At 42.9% G+C, this 19,907-nt stretch overlaps 1 protein-coding gene across 10 annotated transcripts in view; it reads left to right on the top strand.

Annotated features, from left to right (window-relative positions):
• ARHGAP6 (Rho GTPase activating protein 6) overlaps positions 1–19,278 on the top strand; it is a 485,604-nt gene extending 466,326 nt beyond the window's left edge. For 9 of the 10 annotated variants that reach the window (XM_059910657.1, XM_059910659.1, XM_059910661.1 and 6 more), the window contains 4 exons: positions 2,772–2,869; positions 12,390–12,658; positions 14,487–14,567; positions 17,282–19,278. In XM_059910657.1, coding sequence (XP_059766640.1) covers positions 2,772–2,869; positions 12,390–12,658; positions 14,487–14,567; positions 17,282–17,982 — 1,149 coding nt within the window. In that variant the 3' untranslated portion in view covers positions 17,983–19,278. The remainder of the gene's footprint in view (positions 1–2,771; positions 2,870–12,389; positions 12,659–14,486; positions 14,568–17,281) is intronic. The other variant, XM_059910658.1, reaches the window with a different exon arrangement.
• Positions 19,279–19,907: the final 629 nt, after the last annotated feature.

The following is a 19,907-nucleotide window of genomic DNA, read 5'->3' as shown; positions in this document are numbered from 1 at the left end:
AGGCTGGTTCGGCCCTCCATCATCTCTCTTCTGGATGCATCGACAGCCCCCATCTGCACTCCTGGCTTCACCCCTTGCTTCCCTACAATCTCCTAGCAACTCGGCAGCCAGAGTGATGACAAGTCATGTTAGTCCTCCGCTCAAAACTTCCAGTGGCTCCCCACCCACTTAGATTGAGAGCAGAGGTCATTATCATGGAGAAGACTCCACAACATCTGGCCTTGGTTACCTGACCTACTTCCTACCGCTTGCCTTCTTCCTCTCACTCTGTTCCAACCTCACTGGCCTCCGAACTGCTCCTGATTCAACATCTTGCTAATTCTTTCTTCCTTCTGCTTGGAATGATTTTCTCCAATTCCTTCATCTGCTAAAGTGTCAGTTTCTCTGACAATCCTATATAAATTGCACCCCCAGCCCAGGATTCTTCATTGCCCTTCTTTGCTTTATCTTTCTCCATGTGATCCATGCTATGTTTTCTGTTTATTTGTTTCATGCCAGTCTTCCCATATTCACTGTCAGCTTCAAGGAGACATGGATTCTTGTCTGCTTGGTTTGCCGCTGAATCCCAGCATCCAGTGCCTGGCGCTCAGTAAGCACTCACCAAATATTTATGTAACGAATTAAAGGAATGAGGTGGGGAAAGGTCAGAGTGAGAAGCGCAGTGGTACTGAGGTCGCGGGTGTGTGAGGATGACTGCTAGGGGAGAAGATGGGAAATACAGATTGAGGCAAGCAAGCAAGTGGAGGGCTTTGATCAAAAGGGGTTTTGATCAAGTGTCTTGATCAGAGCATTCTGACAACCACACAGAGGAGAAATTTGATGTACAATTTGAAGGAAATAGTACACAAGTTAGCAAGCTGTTGTATCAAAGCCTCATCAAGGATATATCTTTCTTTTCAACTAAAAGCTCAAACTAGCTTAAGGAATTTGGGGGCTCACACAGCTGAACAATCTAGAGCAAATGTAGCTTCAGGCATAGCTTTACCTAGGACTCAAGTGATGTCAAGAGAGCCCTTTACTTTCTCTCCATTTCTTGGAATTGTTTCTTCAATTGTCAGCACAATCCTCAGGCCCTGTATCCTGTCCCTCTGAAGTCTCTGGGAAATTCTCACAGCTTTTCATTGCTTCTAATGAAGTCACATGCTCATGGCTCAGGCAACCATGGTAGTCTGGGAGTGGAATGATCATTGACTTAGGCTAGGTTACACCTCACCCTCCAGCTGGAAGTTGGGGACCAGTTAGTTCTCCAGAGGGAACTTGGGGTATGACTGTTATAAGAAGAGGGAAATGAAGACTGGTAATGGCCAACAGATGACCACACCAAAGCGGTAATGAAAACTCAAACTTGGATCATTGCAGTTGGAATGGGAAAGAGAGGGAAGAAGTAACAGGCATCATGGAGATGAAATCAAGTAGATCTCCCAGCTCTGAACAGGGAGGGGAAAGGACACAGAGAAGCTTGAATCCAACCCAGATTTTGAGCTTGTGTGACTAGGGTTTGGCAATGTCATTAATGACGATTCAGAATGAAGTAGGAAGAATAGATTTATGAAAGGAGGAAAGCATTTTGTTGCTTTTTCATCCCTGTTTTTGTTAATAAAATTGTTTGCAGCTTCTTAGAGCTCAAGAAGAATTGAGTTCTGCAAGAGGCAGAAGGCAATTCTTCCACCAACACTTGTTCTCAGAAGACATGTCCCCACAGTATTTAAGAGTCTTGTCTCCGAGCCCACATGTGAGAGAATCAGACTGAAAATGTATTTTCCCTCAACAGTTTGAATTTCCTTTGGTTGAGCTACCAGCATCTACAGAGTAGAAAACCACTGGGAGCCGAGTTCAATCTTTTCTCCTAGAAAAAACTTCTACATGAGTGATTTAGGATTGTAAGGTCATCTTCTAATGCACTGAGGATTAGGCTTAGAGAAACACATGAAGCTCATCTGTAACACTCTAGTGAATGCCTCATCAAATTATGAAGCAAGAAACTTTTAATTGTTGATAGACCAGGAGGCAAGAAAGGAGTGAAGGCCAGCACTGAATGACAAAGTGGCATGTGCAAATGTACTAGTCAACATTTTTTTTTGAGTGTTTTCTAGTTGCCAGGTGCTTTTCTAAGTTCTCGACATGTAGTAAGTCCTTTACTCACCACATCAGCCCTTTGTGGTGAGTACTCTTATTATCTCTAGTTTACAGATGAGGGCACTGAGACCTGGAAAAGTCATATACCTTGCCGAAAGTCCCACACCCAGCGAGTGGAACTGGGACTCAAATACAAGCAGTCTCCGGCTCCAGGGCCTGTCCTCAATAAACTGATCCTATGTTCCAGAACTGCCCAAAACAGTCCTAACTTATGCCTGTTGTCTTGGCATAGTTCTAAATATGAACTCTAGAAAGTGTCCCTATTTGGACAATAAATTATAAACACCATTCCTCTTAACCGCAATATTTTGCTTATTCAAAGCCAAGAAAATCGGGTCTGAGCAACAGAGGTACCCAAATGGTTAGGCTGTATCTCCAGTCGCAAGTGGGGTGACAATTCACCCCACTTGAATTGAATTGACTATTGAATATGACTATTTGGTAATCATCCAGTTTGTCCTAAGAATGAAACTGGCTGTATGGGTTGGTGTAGGTTTGGTTTTAACCAACAGATCACTCTGTTTTCTTACAACTTTTAAGGCACCCTTTTATATGCTATCGTCAAGTTGCCAATGACCGTAGTTCGCCTCTTTCTGGAGTGGTTTTATTTATGCCTCAACATTTGGCCCCTGCAGGTTCCCCCGGATCTCCAGAATGAAGTGCTGATCAGCCTGTTAGAGACCGACCCCGATGTGGTGGACTATTTACTCAGAAGAAAGGCCTCCCAATCTTCGTGAGTATGCCAGTTTTTCCGTCTTCTACAGCCGCCTTGGGGATTTCTATTTTCATTTCCAAAGAATTAGAAAAGTTTACATAACTCCACGCAGGGTGACTTGAGTGGAATTTTGGTGACTTCCTGGCAAATCTGATCAATCCCCCTAAACAGAAAATGCTTGTCTTCCCAATCCACTTATCAAATTAGAAACTGCTTTATGGGATTTAGAATCCTAAAAACTGCGCTTAGGGGCCCCTAAGGCTGCGCCTGGACGCATCTCTCGTGTGTAACTTACCAACGGGACAGATGCATTAGCAAACGCTAGCATCCTTTTGAGAAAAATGCACGCCGGTCTACACAAGCACCCATGTTTGCAATGAGGAAAATACAAGCCTTGCTGTAGGCTACGGTTAACCACCATTTTTCCCCCAAAAGGAGAAGCACTGAATTTTCCCATTAGTCAGATTTTATGATTTATCTTAACCATTTGTTATAGAGTCAGAGTGTATGGGGGTGAACTTTAACAAAGCTAGTTAAGGGGATAATATTGCGTCATGAACCAGGAGTGATGTTGCCACCATGACACCAAACCTTAAATTCGTGACAGGAAACGTTGTTTCCTTCGTGAAAGTATCATCTTATGCTGTGCTTGTTAATCTACTGAATTTCAACAATTCTAAGACACATTTTCCCCCATGTTTTATCATCTCTGAAATTGAGGTTAATCTTATAATCAACGACATGTCTTAAATTAATTCATAGCATTTTTTCCCTCTTAGTCATACATAAAATACTGTAATGGTATGTCTTATTCAATGGTATCTCAGAAACGTGAACACGTGTTAAATTGTTCTTTTGTATTGATATCGAACCTGATGTACTAATTTTCATTTAAAACTATTTCAGGTATTTAAAAATTACATTCTTTAGAGAAATTTGGTGGAAAGGAATTGCACATTGTTTCGCTCCATGTCCTGTAGAACAGGGAAGAATTTTTAAGTGGATCGTCCTTTCAAGAGCACTTTAAAAAATCCATTTCTGTGCCAATCATTATCAAGATAAATTCTGCTTTAAGTAAGACATTCTGCCAGGATTCAAACTCTAAGAGCCACGAGGGAATAAAAGTGTATTCAAATTGTATACATGGGCTGGTATTTCATGGTCTTGCTTTTCATATCAGAGAATTGGGCTCACTTAAAATTTTCCTAGATTCCTAACTATCATCAAGGTGGAGATTCTAATTTAAACAAACAAAGGGCTTTTCTTCCTAGGAGGTCTTGTGTCACCAGAATTTAAAGGAACTCACTTATTTCCCTCCCCTGTGCAAGGAAACAGACATGGCAGCCTTTCTCTCTGTGAATCCCCCATTAAGCTGCCTTGGGAAAGGTAGAAAACACACACCTAAAAAACCCACTGATTTTTGACTTATCGAATTTCTGCTTTTGTATGACATTTTAAAATATATGAATAGTATACTTTGAAGAATAGATGCTAGAAGTTATTTTTATGTGGTTTTCAATACGCTCTTTGCATATAAATGCCAAGAAGTGAGCCTTTCTTTCTCTACTCTCAGGAGAAGGAGGAAGCGTACATATTAAGCCCACCCCAAACTGTACAGTGGTGCAGCCTCTTGTGTTCCCTGTACCTATAGGAATAAGAATTGTAAGGCCTAGGCAAGCTGACCCTACACCAGGATCTTAGGTGAGTGTCAGGGCTTCAAGAAAAGGAAGATGAGCTCACGGGAGCACTGAAGATGTCAGAGACTAGCACTATCGAACAGAAAACCTTTGGAGAAGACTTTCGCAGTAAGAAGGAGAAGGGAGTGTTTGGTTTTTTCCTCTAGGTACAGGTCAGGTAGCAGCCCAGAAGGTTGATGATGCTACCGTGAAGGGAAAATACATACATTAGTAAATAAATATTTATTTTTAATGGCCTTTTGAGGCTTGAAAAGTCCTAACCCTCGCGCTGTAGGTAGTCTCTTCGTGCTTTAAAGGTGTGCTTCTCAAACTTCACTATGCATCCAGATTACCAGGAGATCTTGTTAAAATGTTTTTTTCTGAATCAGTAGGTCTAGGGGAGGGAGTCTGAGAAACTGCATTTCTAACAAGCCCCCAGATGGTGCTGTGATGCCGCCGGGCCATGATCCAAGCTTTGAGCAGCAAACGCTTAAAATCTCAAGGCATATTCTTTTCTTTTTTCAATGTTTATTTTATTGAAGTATAGTTGATTTACAATGTTTTCTTAATTTCTGCTGCACAGCAATGACTCATTTATACATATATATATGTACATTCAGTTTTGATATTCTTTCCCATTGTGGTTTATCACAGGATACTGAATACAGTTCCCTGTGCTCTACAGTAGGACTTTGTTGTTTATCCATTCTCCGTATAAATGCTTACATCTTTAAGAACTTGCAGACTTGTTGAAGGAGGCCTACAAGGGTGAAGATAATATGTGCTGAGCCCCTGGTTCTCAGCCTTGCCTCCCGTTCGAATCCCTTGGGGAGCTTGAAGAACCGCTCCGCCTGGGCACCCCCCCTAGAGATTTGGATTCATTTATTCCGGGGTGCAGTCTGGACACTGGGATTTTTAAAAGCTCCCCTGTGTTTCTCACAAGCAGCCAGGCTAAGAACTGCCCGCTGAGAGCTGCCCCATTAGATACTACATATTTACTGTCATCCGGGGACTTGAGGTAGGTGATTTGTTACATTCCAAAGGGGTCTTTGTGTTGACAAAGAAGGGAACCAGCGCTCCAGACCATAGATCCACGTGGAGTTTCGATATCTTCTGAGAAGAGCAAGGATTTGCAGGGAACTTTGTAGGCTGGAGAGGTTGTCAATAGGCCTGGATGTTTGGGGAGCTTGAATCAGGGCCTGGTCATAAAAGTAAATATGTCAGCTGGCTGGGGACACAATAAAGAGGCTGGCCAGCACAGAGGGCAGAAGCCCTTAAATAGCAAGCTTAGCAGCGGTGCCTAAATCAAGAAGCAGCGGCAAAGAATTACAGTGATGATAGATCATGGTAATGACAGAATACAGTGGTGACAAATTATAGTACCCCAAATGCCAGACAGTGCTGGCCACACTGACATGTCAATTATCCATCAATAGCACACCCGTCTATGATATAACGTGCTGGTTATGAGCTTTGGATTCAGAGCCAGATTGCCTGAGTCCAAATTCCAGTTCCACTGCTATTGGCTGTGCGGTCTTGGGTAAATAAATTCATCTCTCTCTGTCTCAGTTTCCTCATCTGTAAACTAGAGATAAAAAGTCACACTAACTTCATGGAGTTGTTCTGCTATTAGAACAGAATCTGGTTTTTAAATAAATGCTTAGTACTTGTTAGTGATTATTATCACATTACTTGGAATTTCACCATTCTGTTCATTTACAACTACTTAGCAAAAACTTGGGTGTCACTGGATTCTACCTTGCTGTCCATGAGATAGCAACCTATCAAGGCAATATGGCACGAGAGAACCCATCCACGTTAAGTTGTGGCACTGTCTTGAAAGGCAAAGCTCACCTGATCTAATTGGCATCAGGATGATGGCGTAGTTCTGGGACAGACAGAGGGGTGAGGGTGAAAGGCACTGAAGTTGGGAACATGACCTGCTCGCACCAGGCCAGGTAGATTTCTGAAGGGAAATCTGTGGCGCGATGGGAAGGGACAGAATTCTTGTTTCGAAGACCTTATTTAGTGAAAACTCAGCTACAAGGGCTATAAAAGGTAAGAATGGAAAGGATTTGCAGGAAGACCACAGAGTGGGAAGCAACAGTAGCTTCCAAAATGAGTATCATAAGTGCAGTGATATGCACGAGCTGCCTCATTATTCTCTTCCGACCCTTTGATTTTTTTCCTGAAGCTTCTGTTCTTTGCCATCAGTTCACATACCTAAATAAGGTTTTAGATTGCTGGGCCCCACGTGGAAACTGCACAAGATTTTATCTGGGGTGGACAAGTAAGTTTTCAAAAGAGTGTCAAACCAAGAACAAGAACGTATTCATCAACATTTCTGTTTTGAAAGATGAAACACTTAGTGATATTTGGGAATTTAATGTTTTGATTTGAGTCTTTTCCCTTCTTCATGTGCGACAACAGAATTGGGGGAGTGAGAGGAGGATTCATTATTTTTTCTTGTGCTTGTCTACTTACATTTTTGGCTTCAACTAAAATGGAATGCCGAGAGGAGATTAGAAGAGATTTATATTACTAACAATGAAAGACTTCCAGTTTTTTAATTGCTTGTCTGGTATATTTATTAGAATTGTGTGCTCTTTTCTTCAAAGATACTTAAAATAGACCCTCCCCCTTGATTTAGGGATGTAAGGTAATAGGGGATGAGAATGGAGTCAAAGAGGACAAAGTATGTTAAACGCAGGCATTTGCAACAGAAGTACGGTATCATGGCAGGGCAGGAACTAGGGTGAGGGAAGTGAGGTGCAGATTTTAAGGGTGTGTTAAAACGGTCATCAAAATGAACAATATTGAAGTGTAGTATTTTTTAAAAATCAAAGTTAACACCAAAAATCTCTGATGAGCAAAATATCAAAAAATGTTAAAAGACCTGGGCGAATTCTAACGTCCAGGGTGCTGGCTTTATCTCCTGGTGGGCGTTTGGATCCGTGTCAGCTTCTCTTCGGAGCAGGGTGCATTTGTCCCTAGGATTCTGCATAAGGGATGCTTTGCGGAACTGAGCATGATGAACGTGGAAATCTTCCGTAAGTCCAGAGCTGCTGTGGCAGTGGACTCCTTTCCTGGTACCGTTAATAGTGTCCGAGATGGCTATGTGCTTTGAGTTCCAACAGACTGAGGTTTATCAGTTCATGGCTAAGCCAAGCATGGAGCCAATGCAAGTTCGAAACCCCCAAAGGTGTTTCTCACTGGGGTTGCTCAGTGAGGGTCTGGGCTGGCCACTTCCGGTGATTGAACCGGAGTTTTCCGTTTATCCACAGAACAAGTTCTGTGCTTCCGGCTGCAGTACAGGCCTGCCCACAGTACCCTGCCAGCGTGTTTACACCCTGACCTGGAGGGACCAGCTAAGGGTGAGAAAGTGATTCGCTCTCCGCGTCCATCTCATGCTTGTTTGGTTGGCTGAGACTGGCCATGCCTGCTGTGGGTGGTCCCGGGGCTTTCAGGTCTCATGGGAAAGCTCTCCATTCATGGAAGCAAACCCATGTCAACTGGCAGTGTGTCCACTCAAATCCACGAAATTCCAAGACATAGAAAGAGGGGACATTTTGTGCTTCTAAACGATTTCTCATCTAGTGAATCACTGGTTAGAATAAATATTTTAGATAAATGCATGAATATTTTATTGCCTTTACTTGGAGTGTTGAACTTCAAATTGTCTTCCTAGAGTAGAATCATTTTAGAGGCAAATCTTAGAGAAGACGCTGGTGGCTGCTTGTCTCATTTTCCAGAGGGAGGGTCCTGGATTTGTTTCCAGTTGATTTAATGATAAAGCGATGGAATGACACTGAAATTTTTTAAAACTCTGAACTGATAATGTTACAGTGAGAGTTCTGAGGAGTTTTATTTTGTTTATTTTGTTTATTAATTGGTGGGCTGTCGTGTGGAAAGACAATTCTTGGGCATGGGATCTTAGGCACATTTGGCCACCATCTTATTGACCTCTGCCGAGAAAATAAAATGGTAAATAGGAAATACTTTAAACATATAAAAGGGCCACCAACTCTAAGCATAAAACAAGCATTTTACTATTGATTTTTAATCATTTTGAATAGTATTTATGAAATAAGTTTTAGGAGTCTCGACCCCTAATGCCGGTACTGCTAGAAAGACATGTAATTTTGATACCTCCTCATTTCTTTGGCTCGTCTCTAGACTTGTGATCAGAAACAAGGAGAGTTGTTAACAGTAGCTTAGTACAATTTCTGCCACATAATGGACTCTATATAAATAGCAACTTTTGTGCTTCTCTCAGGCCAAGGGGTTACCTCACATGAGTGTATATACCACAAGCTGTCTGCCATGGGCACTCAATCAGTATCCACTTCCACGGGCAAGTACGCTGGCTGGGAAAAGAGGTATCACCTCTCATGGGGTGTCCCCACCTGCCCGTGTCCCTGGCTGTGACCCCAGCCACGCTGAGGAGGTTCGCGGTCTGTGTCGGCTTCATTCACCTCTACCTCCAGGGATTAGCTCTAGCCACCTCCTCATTTCTCCCCCGACTGGGGCCACAGCTGTGGTGACTTTGGTGGCTTGACTTAGGAGAATGACACAGAAGAGCAGAGAAAGGCAGGTTGGCCCCTCCTGCCCCCCCTCCCCTTAACACGTTCTGATCCATAACCAAACAACATTCAGTTATCCGGATCCTGCAGACCGGAGCTGGCTGGGATGGGCACACTCTCCTCTACTCAGCTGTGGCGCCAGCCACCTCAAGGTCAGGACCACCACATTTACCCCCGCTGCCAGCCAGGGCTGAGGTTTTGGCCACTATCTGTGGTTTCCCTCCTGATTTGACTCTTAGTAGATCCATAGCCCACGGTCACATCTCTGGGTTGAGGGAAGGCTTGGTATCTGGGGTTCTCAAACTTCCCCAAGCATCAAAATTACCTGGAGGGCTCTTAAAGCCCTGCCCCCAGAGGTTCCCTTTCAATCGGCCAAGGCAGCTTCATGGGCTGAACCCTGTACTCCGAAGCAGCACCCATTTGGCTTAGTGATCTGCTGTGACCATCTTGAAATTCTAATCATTTTTTAGTCTTAGGGCCCCGCATGTTCATTTTGCCCTGGGCCCTGCATATGGTGGCCAGTCTTGGCAGGAGGTCCAGAATGGAGCTTGAGAATTTGCATTTCCAACAAGTAATGCATTTCCCAGGTGGTAGCGATGCGGCCGCATCAGAACCGCTGAGTGAGGTTTTGCAGAGTCAGCCCAAAGGACAGAGGAAGGGGACAGTGGCGCTCCACCTCCTCCTCTCTCACCTCTGCTGGACCAGATCCAATCACAGCCATGATCATGGAGGAAAAAACAATGTGACAGCTTCAGTTACTTTCGTTATTGCTGTTATTGTTCTCTGTTTTGTTTTAACCAAACTGAATGCTCTCATGAAGCATGCTGCCTTTTTAATACCCCCAGCGACATGGACTTGATTTCCCTGTCTGTACACCAGTCCAAAAACAATGTATTGAAGCAGCTCGCAAAAATATGTAAAGCGGAACAATATCATAGTAAGTAATTTGAAAGACCAGGGAAAGGAAAGCAGTGGAAAGAGTGATAAGGTAAGATGAAGTTGGGGTGTGAAACACACAAAGGCTTCACACAAGCTCCAATATCATACAAGCTCCAATACGCCAACTCGAGTGGAGCCCTGGTTCCTCAGAGCCTTTTAGCGGTCATTGCAAAGAGAGATACAATCTTTATTTCGTGACCCGTGGTTCTATGTGGAAAAATAATTTTTACCTCCAAGTAGGTAAAAATAACCTGCTTGCCTGGGAGAAACCCAAATGTCCCTAGTACTGAGATGTTCAAGAAATTTCTTTCATGAGGTGTTTTTCTTTATGCACATAACTGTTGGCTGAATCTGCAGCTTATCATACTTTGCTCAATATATGCTCTTCTATATGTTTTGTAAGACAGAAGGGCAAGCTATGCGACCGAACTATTGTGGTCTCCATGAGCTACAATACGAACTTTCCAAAACTTTCCTCCTATTGTAAAGTGGCCAAAAAGCAGTCGAAGCCCTGATAGTTATTTTGTTTTGGCAAGTGAATGGACTTGACTCTCTTTAAAACAGCCCATAAAATAAGGCTTTATGTGCCCACTCTTATCGATATAACACTATGACTTATTCTTGCCGAGTAGACATAAGACATTTTCATTAATGAATGGAAAAATGTCAACTAAACAGGGAAAACAACTGAAATTAGCCCAGCAATTTGATTTCTAGCCCTGGTCAGAATGTAGGACCCTGATTCTGAGCTGAGCTCTGTGGTGCTACCAATTCAACACGTTCGTATTTTCTCATTTTCATAGTAAAGCATCCTCAACGAGAGTCGAACCCCATGACGACAGACAAGTGTCCATTTGTTTTGTTTTGTGTTCCCCCCACTAGAATTAGGGAGGGTTCCCCCTTTAATTAAATAGCGGAGGTTAAATCGTTTTTTCCTCCCACTTTCCAGCAGAAGTAGTAAGTTCCTTTTATTTTTCCTTCATTCATTGGAGGCCTAAAGTTTCCGGAAAACCATCCTCGTGGTTGTCCTCTGGCTCTTTCCTATAAGGTTATCAGTCATTGGTTTAAAGAGGAGGCAAGGAAAGGACTATTTATTCCATGTGGGTAAGAAATTCCCTCAGCAAAAAGTGCTTGGGCCTCTGGCTGCCTCGGTGACCGGGAAAGCGTGTCACAGCTGCTGAGATGCTTTCCCCTGGGACTAACCCCTGCTGGAGACCTCCGTGAAGCTAGACCCCCTGAAAGCGTCCTTCCTCCGTGTCGCACGCACAGAACCCTTTGGTTAGGAAAGGCTTCCTCAGGCATGGGTTGACCTTCTTTAAGATCACTAAGGATTTGTTTTGAAAAATTAAACCAAAAGAAAGCAAAGACAAGTAAAGAGAAGTGAAGTGGGGGAGCGCGGGGGGAACAGAAGCAGGTTTGGGAACTTTTAATCAATCTGTGATCATTTCCCTTTAAGATGTCAGGGCCACTGTTTTGAGGAAGGTAGAAAATACAGATGTTCCCAGGTAAGACTTCCAACACTCCTGTCATGTTCCTGATGTTCTCATCGTCCTGTTCCGCTCACTGTTTTCACCGTTATTTCTGTTGCTGTGACAACTCATGCACATATAAACCTTAATGGATATGCTAATTAGTACGTTTTATATCAATTTGTAAAAGCACTAGTGCCTTGTAGAATCTTTTTAGGTGTATTTAAATACAATGGACTCTAGTGATGGTCATATATTTATCCTTTTAGCCACCGTTTTAACCATGAAACAGTTATTCCCACTAGCATCATCGTCATTATCATCATCGTCGTCGATGTCCTCGTCCTCAGGAAGGATGGATTCACTTACAATAAGTATTTGGGTGCGGGGAGAAAAGGTGTCCGTAAAGCCATAATGAACTACGTGTAAAGTTTCAATCATAGTTTTATCTGAATTATTTTTAATTCAGGATATTGAGGAAAGTAAAAGACTTATCTACAGTTTTCCCCTACTTAACAGATAGTGAGCAGCAGACTTTAATTTTTAAGTGGAAACAGGGATTTATCCAACAGGCATTTCAGTGATGCACCTTGGAGAAGACAGGGGTCCATGTGTTTCACCCTCTCCCGCCCCACTTCGCCTTGCTGTTTCCTGTAACATCTGTTGGGTTTTACTGCCATCTGCTGGCCATTTCATAGAAACGCTTTCACCTCATTGACACAGGAGTCTTGGAACCTTGCTCAGAAGCTCTTTTTGTTTCAGCCCGTGTCCATGCATTCTCCTCCTGTCCTGTGTGAAACCGTCGGATTGTTTGAATCTGGTCACTCATTGTTAACACACTCACGCACCTGTAATTGTCTCCTTGTGCCAGAAGCCCTGACATGCTGAGGTCGGAAGTTTCCTTTTCCGTGGGAGGAAGGCATTCGTCCACAGATTCCAACAAGGCCTCCAGCGGAGACCTCTCCCCTTATGACAACAACTCCCCAGTGCTGTCCGAGCGCTCCCTGCTGGCTATGCAAGAGGACGTGGCCCCGGGGGGCTCAGAGAAGCTTTACAAAGGGCCAGAGCAGTATGTGCGGGTGGGCCACTTGCCATCTTCGAAGTCGAGGGAGAGTTCTCCTGGACCAAGGCTTGGGAAAGGTAACTCCACCAGTGACTTTGATTGCATGTGGCCTGATGTGGGCGCTTTGGACCTTCTCTCCATCCCTTCACCATTTCACGTTTCTCTAATTCAATGAGCATTTACTGAGGACCTGCCAAACACCGACTCTGAGTCTGAGTCCCTGCAGACCCAGCTAGCTGGGAAGCAGTCTCAAGCTCTGACAGCCCCTGACATTCCCAGCTGACTTTTCTGCTCCAGCATCCGAGGAACTGTATGTGTCCTGGCCTGTGGGTTTGGGTGCATATTTGTTAGGCTAAGATGTCACCGAACCATTGCTGTTAACTTTTATAAAGAGAACAAGCTGAACTTATTATATAACAAGCTGGCATGTTCCAAAGAGGTCTCCATGGGAGATGACGTCTTTAGGCAGAATAAGGTTTCCATGGTCAAATACATTTGGGAAATATTGGGTTAACCAAGCTAATGGTCTCTCTGCTGTACAAGTTCTCAAACTCTTTAAAGTGCTAGTGGGCACCATGAGTTTCCACAATGGGAGGGAGGGTATGGGTTGCAGCTTTTCTCAAATTCATTTGACCACCGAATGTTTGGTTCTGTTCTCTCCCTCCACAGAGTAATTCCTCAGGGTCAGGACTCAACAGGACACTTTTAAAGTAATAATTGGAGGACACAGTACAAATTCTTACTATTTTATCTCAAATTTATAGTTTAATCTGAAGAGCCACTCTGAAAGGGCTTTTTTTTTTTTTTTTGGTGTTTTTAATCACAGCAGTTTTTTTTTAATTTTACAAATATTCGTGTCAAAAAATTTTTTTTAATTTACAATGAAAACAGTAACCCATGTTCCCATCAGGCATAAAATTTATTTTTAAAATGCGAAAGTACTTGCCTCATCTGTAAAATGGATTCAGGGTCATCTCTTCAGGATTAAATGAGAGAATGCATATGAACTGCAGAACACAGGGAAGCATCCAGTAGATGTTTGCTTCTAGAAATAGTCATTATTATCACGTGGCATCATTGTAGTGAGGATTAAATGAGATGGGGAAAACACCTAAGATAGTGCCTTAGGCTGTAAATATTTACAGACAGACTAAGGGGATGTATGAATAAATACATGCAGGACTGACTCTGTTGCCACCAGATAAAGAAACTATAACTATTCCTCTGTCTCTATGTTAATGCGGTCAGAGCTGTTGCCACCCATCACAATTCTACTCGTTTCCTATTGCTGCCGTAACAAAAGACCACAAACTTAGTGGTTTAAAACAACACACAAATTTATTATCATACAGTTCTGGACATCAGAAATCTAAAATGGGTCCACAGGGCTGTGTTCCTTCCGGAGACTCTAGGGAACAATCTGTTTCCTTGCCTTTTCCAGCTTCCAGAGGCTGCCTGCATTCTTTGGTTCCTGGCCCCTTCCTCCATCTTTAAAGCCAGCAACGTAGCATCTTCTCTCTTGCCTCCCTCTTATAAAGACCCTTGTGATTACATCGGGCTCGCACGGATAATCCAGGATCATCTCCTCATCTTAAAATCCATAACTTAAGCACACCTGCAGAGTCCCTTTTGAATATAACATCTTTACAGGTTCTGGGGATCATGACACGGACATCTTTGTGGGAGTCCTTATTCTGTCTACCACAGCCATCATAGAGAAAGAGCCTTTTTGTAAATCTCAGATGGAATAAGCATCTTAAAGGCAGGTCTGCATCGTATTCTGTCTTTTATCCATCACAATCTCGAATATAGTACTTTGAGCAAAAGAGATGTTATAAACATATTTATTGATTTTTTGCTCTTCAGTTTGTGAGTTACATACCTTTTTTATACACTTCTTCCTAGATATGGCAGAGGAGGCTTTCAATATCTGGGGAACTTGGCATTCAACATTAAAAAGTGGATCCAAAGACCCAGGAATGACAGGTGAAGCATAATTTTTTTAAACTGTTATCTCATTTACTTTTTAAGTTAATTTCCTTTCATTTTCACCTTACTATCATCGTATTACATGCTTGTCAAATATTATTTGGAAAATGCTGGAAAAAGAGAAAAAGGGGTAAAGCTATACTTATCCTTTCCACCAAAGTACATCAGTCTTTGACTTTATTTCATTTCATTTCATTTGCAAGAGTTTTTAAAGATAGTTACAATCATTCCCTCTGTGTACCTTTATATGATTTGTTTACCGTCCATTCTCCAGTTATTTTCCATTATTATTGTTAAGAGCCATGTAGTATTCCAGATGCATATTTGTAGTTTATAGCCCAATGCTGGGACAATGAGTTGTTTCCATTTATTATTGATGTTGTAATAAGTTATGATGTCAGGGACCTCTTTTATGTACCTTTTTTTTTTTTGGTATTTTAAGTTATTAACAAATTCACAAAATTTCAGAAAGCCAGTTACAAATCCAGAATAGTAAAGTGGGGGACTTCCCTGGTGGTCCAGTGGTTAGGACTCCAAGCTTCCACTGCTGAGGGCCTGGGTTCAATCCCTGGTTGGGGAACTAAGATCCTGCAAGCCGCGTGGTGCAGCAAAAACAAAAACAAAACAAACAAAAAAACAGAATAGGAAAGTGGGTAAAAAATGATGAACCTTTTCAAGAATTCAGAGGTACAGTCACTTCACATTCCATAGAAGATGCGTTGGCTTATGCTCCATAAGCTGTAGATGGCAGTGCCATTTCACTGTACTGTCCGTGTCACTTTAACCTCATTGGTATTGCAAATCACTGGGTTTGCATTTTGGCTTCTTTAAAGAACAAAATTGTATTTATTATTTTCATTTGCCTTTCTTTCTCACCAGTATTTTTTCATTTTTCTATTAATCAGCTGAATTTCCCCCACTGATTATCAGTTATGTCATTGGCTATTTGTGTATGCTAGTGTTTTTAAAATTGATTCTTACAAACTCTTCCTATCATAAAGACGTTAACCCTTTGTCCACTTTGTTTGCCACTGATATCATTATCCCTTGCATTTTTTTCCCCTTTTTGGATATCTGAAATTTTTTTAATGTTTTACATAGGTAAGTCTATCACTCTCTCTTGTTGTGAATTATTTTGCAAAATTAATCTTTACTTTTACTTAAGCATTGGAGAGTCAGTCATCTATGCACTTTTCCCTTTCATAGTATTCCATTATTTTAACCCTTAATTCTTTAATCCATCTGGAATATATGTTAATATATTGCATGAAGTGTGTAAATTGTTTTGTTTTATTGTTTCTCCCAAATGTGTGTGTATGTATGTATATGTGTGCGTGCGTGTGTGTATATTTTCCCTTTCTCATTGTTTTGTAATACCTCCCATATTACATTTTTAAAGCATGGTACATTTTTAATTTAATGGCCTCTAATCCAGTTTGAGTACTTGAGTACTGATCCATTATCTAACTACATCTCATTGTATCCCATGAAGTGCTTTACTGCCTTTTCCCCCAAGGATAAACTATTCCACGATATTCTGCTCTGTTTTCCTTAGCTGTTTCAACTCTGATCTGTCCCTATGTAAATGCTTATATGCCCCTCTCTCCCCAAAATGATCTGCTCCCTTTCCCAGCCTACTAAAAAGAAATGAGAGGACAGGGCAAATCCATAGGAAAAAGGCAGCCTGGGGACATAGGCCCCAGGAACTCCTCATTTGCTTGTGAAACGCAGTGTTTTGCTCTCCTTTCAATTTCCTGAGGAAAGTTGTATCAGTTAGGGAAGGCTAACTGCTGTAAGAAACACCCCCGAAACGTCAGTGGCTTAACCTCTCACAGGTTGATTTCTCCCTCAGCGCCCAGTTCACTGTGGATTGTGCAGAGTCACTCAGGGGCTCAAGTTCCATCTAGCCAGTGGCTCCCCCATCGTCAGAGGCTTTGGAGTCTTCCATGGTTCCTCCATCCTGGGCTACAAGTTAAAGGAAGGGAGCAAGCAGGAAAGACTAGGCGTGCATTTGGGGTTTGTTTGTTTGTTTGTTTGTTTGTTTACTAGACCAGGCCTAGAAATGGCTCACATCACACCTCTGCACATGTGTTAGCCAGACCTCATTTATGTGGCCCTCCTAACTGCAAGGGAGGCTGGGAAACGTCATCCAGGAAGGAAAGGGGACGATTTGGTGAACAACGAGCCAGTCTCTCCCACAGTGGTGGTGGTGGAATATACACAGCGGCTGCTGTCTTCATTATCTTCTGGCACCAAATGAGGCATTTTTGATTCATTTCATTATTCCTACAGCTTTAATTGACACAGTAGAAACATGGAAACATTATTTGTGTCTCCTCTGGATTGCAAGTTGCACTGAACAGGAAGGGAATGTTCCTTTCACCTTCTAGGTCCAGAAAAGTTTTCCTAACCACGCAGAAGGGGGCTTTCCTAAAACATAAATTAGGGCCAAGGACTATCTGGTTGCATTTGACAGCTAACCTGTCGGAGTCCAGGCATCTGTCTTTGGAGCTGCTTCACGAATTGTGCCAGTAATCAGAAAGCACTGCTCACGTCCCTTACTAGGAAGTCTTTTACTTTAGGCAACAACAACTAAGCGTGCCCGCACTTTTTTTGGTTTTTGAAATTGGCAGTAGGAAAGAAATAACAGGGCATCCCGACAGGGGTTCTACAAACCAATTCCATTTCTCGTCCTTCTCTCCGGCTCCCAGGTTCCTACGGAGACATTTTTGAAAGCAGCTCCCTCCGACCGGGGCCGTGTTCTCTTTCTCAAGGGAACCTGTCCCCAAACTGGCCCCGGTGGCAGGGGAGCCCCATGGAACTGGACGGCAGTGCGCAGGTCACTGGCAGGACTCAGACCGCGAGCGCCACCGCCGAGTGCAGGGCGCACGCCCCCGTGGCCCGCGTCTGCGGCACGCCCCCCATGCAGGGCGGCGGGGGCGGGAGGCGCGCGCCAAGGCCAAGGCCGGAGCCGTGCTGGACGCTGAGCAGCGCCGAAGACCTCGCCGAGTGCGAGCCGGAGGTGGCCTGGCCGCAGAGGAGAGCCAAGCCTCTGCACCAGAGACCTGCAGAGGGTGCCAGGCACGGTGACAAGAGGCCTCCTCCTCCGTATCCTGGTCCAGGGAAGCAGGCCCTAGCATCGGCCCACCAGCCCGCGGAGCCGCCGCTGTGGAGGCCCCAGAGGCCAGAAGGAGGCTCCGGAACAGCTTTGGAAGAGGGAAGCCAGAGAGCCGAGCGAGAGCATCAGGCCGCCCAGCAGAAAGCGAGCAGCGCCTACCCCGGTCCCGCCAGCGATCAGAACAGTAAGACCTTGGGGGAACCCAACTGGCTCGACTGGCAGAGGGAGCGGTGGCAGATCTGGGAGCTCTTATCCACCGACAACCCCGATGCCCTCCCGGAAACGCTGGTATGAGATGAGTCCTCCACGCTCCGCCCTCACGTCCCAAACAGCCTTCTTCCACTCAGTAGGGGAAAAAGTGGGTGTTGGACAATTGGGCACTTACTTGTTTTTCTTCTTTTACACTTAAAAAAAAAAAAATAACACGAGAAAAGTCAGTTCACTTAAAGATATAGAGCACTAGGACCCTGGCCATTTATGATAAGATTCTATTGCATAGCCAGCCTTCAGAAAAAACAAAACAGAAATGGATGCTAGTATCCAATCTAAAAGCTATTCACATTGGCTCTGTATAAGATAAAACTCTCGCTTCGGTATAGCTTAATTGTATTTATGTGTCTTCAGTTTTGACTCTTGTATATTCTGTAACAGATTATGTATGATAATCCTATATGTTATATTCACAGAAAACAGAAGGAACACATTTTTTAATCACTTATTCTAAGTAATGAGATTCTATAGAGTGTTCTAGAATACGCACAAGCGGGTTTCTGTGCTTTGGCCATAGCTTTTTAACTGGGGACAGCCCTTCCTTCGATGCCTAAGGAAAACACTAACAAACAAAATAAAACAGAATATGAGAAGCCATATTTTTCTATAGTAGTGAGATACAAAAAAATATAGTCACTGAAAGCTTTTTCATATTGAATATGTTTTAAGGAAAATATTAAATTTGGTACATTATGGAATATATTTTTAGAATCTGTTTAGAAAGAATTCAGAGAGAAAGGCCGTGCCTGACAAAGAAAGAATAATTAAGAAGTTGTCCTTCCCATTTTAGGTCAAATTCAATTTTATATAGACCATATATAATATATATTTATAATGTATGATTTTTATGTATTTTTCAAAACTGCCAACTGGAATCCAACTATAAAGTGTTTAAGGATCAAAAGAGAGTATTCAAATTACAGAACATGGTTTTTCCTTTTGCCCCATAATCAGTATTAACCAAATTATATGCAGTGCTTTGTAAAGTAAATCATATTTGGAAAAAAATTAAGCTCTGTATTTACATTGTGCCAAAGGCTGAGGAAATGTTTTCTTTGGTAATTTTATGTGTAGTGTAAAATGTTCCTACCATAGTTCAGTAGTAAATTTGAAGTTTTTCAACTGCAAAACAATTTTTGACCAGCAGGTGGCAATTCGCTTCAGTATTTTATGAAATTTTTTTTTCACTTCATAAGGGAATGTGTATTATAGAAAAAGAGGTTTTTTTTTTTTTTATAAAACATGCTACTCTTAATTTTCATATTGGCAATGACATTTTCAGTGGTGTTTCCTAAAGTTCTTATTTGTGCCATAATGAATAAAAAGTTAAGCAAAGCCTTCGTTCCCTGGCATTAAATCTAGTGAATGAACTCGCACCCCATTCCAAACATACACTCCCTATCCCCAAGTCCAAGTGTAATAAATAATGGCAGTACTATACATACACAGCTAAAGAGCTAGTAAAAAATATCAGGTGGCTTGGGGACGTAACCCGGTAACACTGAAGCAAGTGAAGGCTGATTGTCACTCATTTGAAACTCAATTGTCGATGAGGAAGTGGTTTGCTCCAGGATGGGAACTCAGGTTTCCCACCTGCCGGACAGGTGTTGCCCAACACAATCCTTGTAAATTACATCTACACTATAGGCCTTAGATGCTCCTTTTGCTTCAGGGCTGAAATAATGAAGTCTAAAAATGCTATCTGATGCCTCTTTTCGGGGGAATGATGAGGATATCTTCAAGCTCTGTCATTGGGTCCAGCACTTCTGCCACTGGCAGGGACTCGGGAGGGATTCGCCTGCCGGCCTCTGGTTCCTCCTGGCTGCCCACACACAGCCCAAAGTTGCCAACAAGACCCAGAGCAAACGCTGTCTGCCTGTGGACCACAGGTTGCTTTCCTGTGCCACCCCTTCTCTTCCTCCTCCCGCTGACTCTGTGTTTTCTTGGCT

This window comes from Balaenoptera ricei, chromosome X, assembly GCF_028023285.1.
Source record: "Balaenoptera ricei isolate mBalRic1 chromosome X, mBalRic1.hap2, whole genome shotgun sequence".
In the NCBI taxonomy this organism is placed as follows: domain Eukaryota; kingdom Metazoa; phylum Chordata; class Mammalia; order Artiodactyla; family Balaenopteridae; genus Balaenoptera; species Balaenoptera ricei.
Note: the sequence above shows the minus strand (reverse complement) of the source record. Positions and strands in the feature narration are given on the sequence as shown.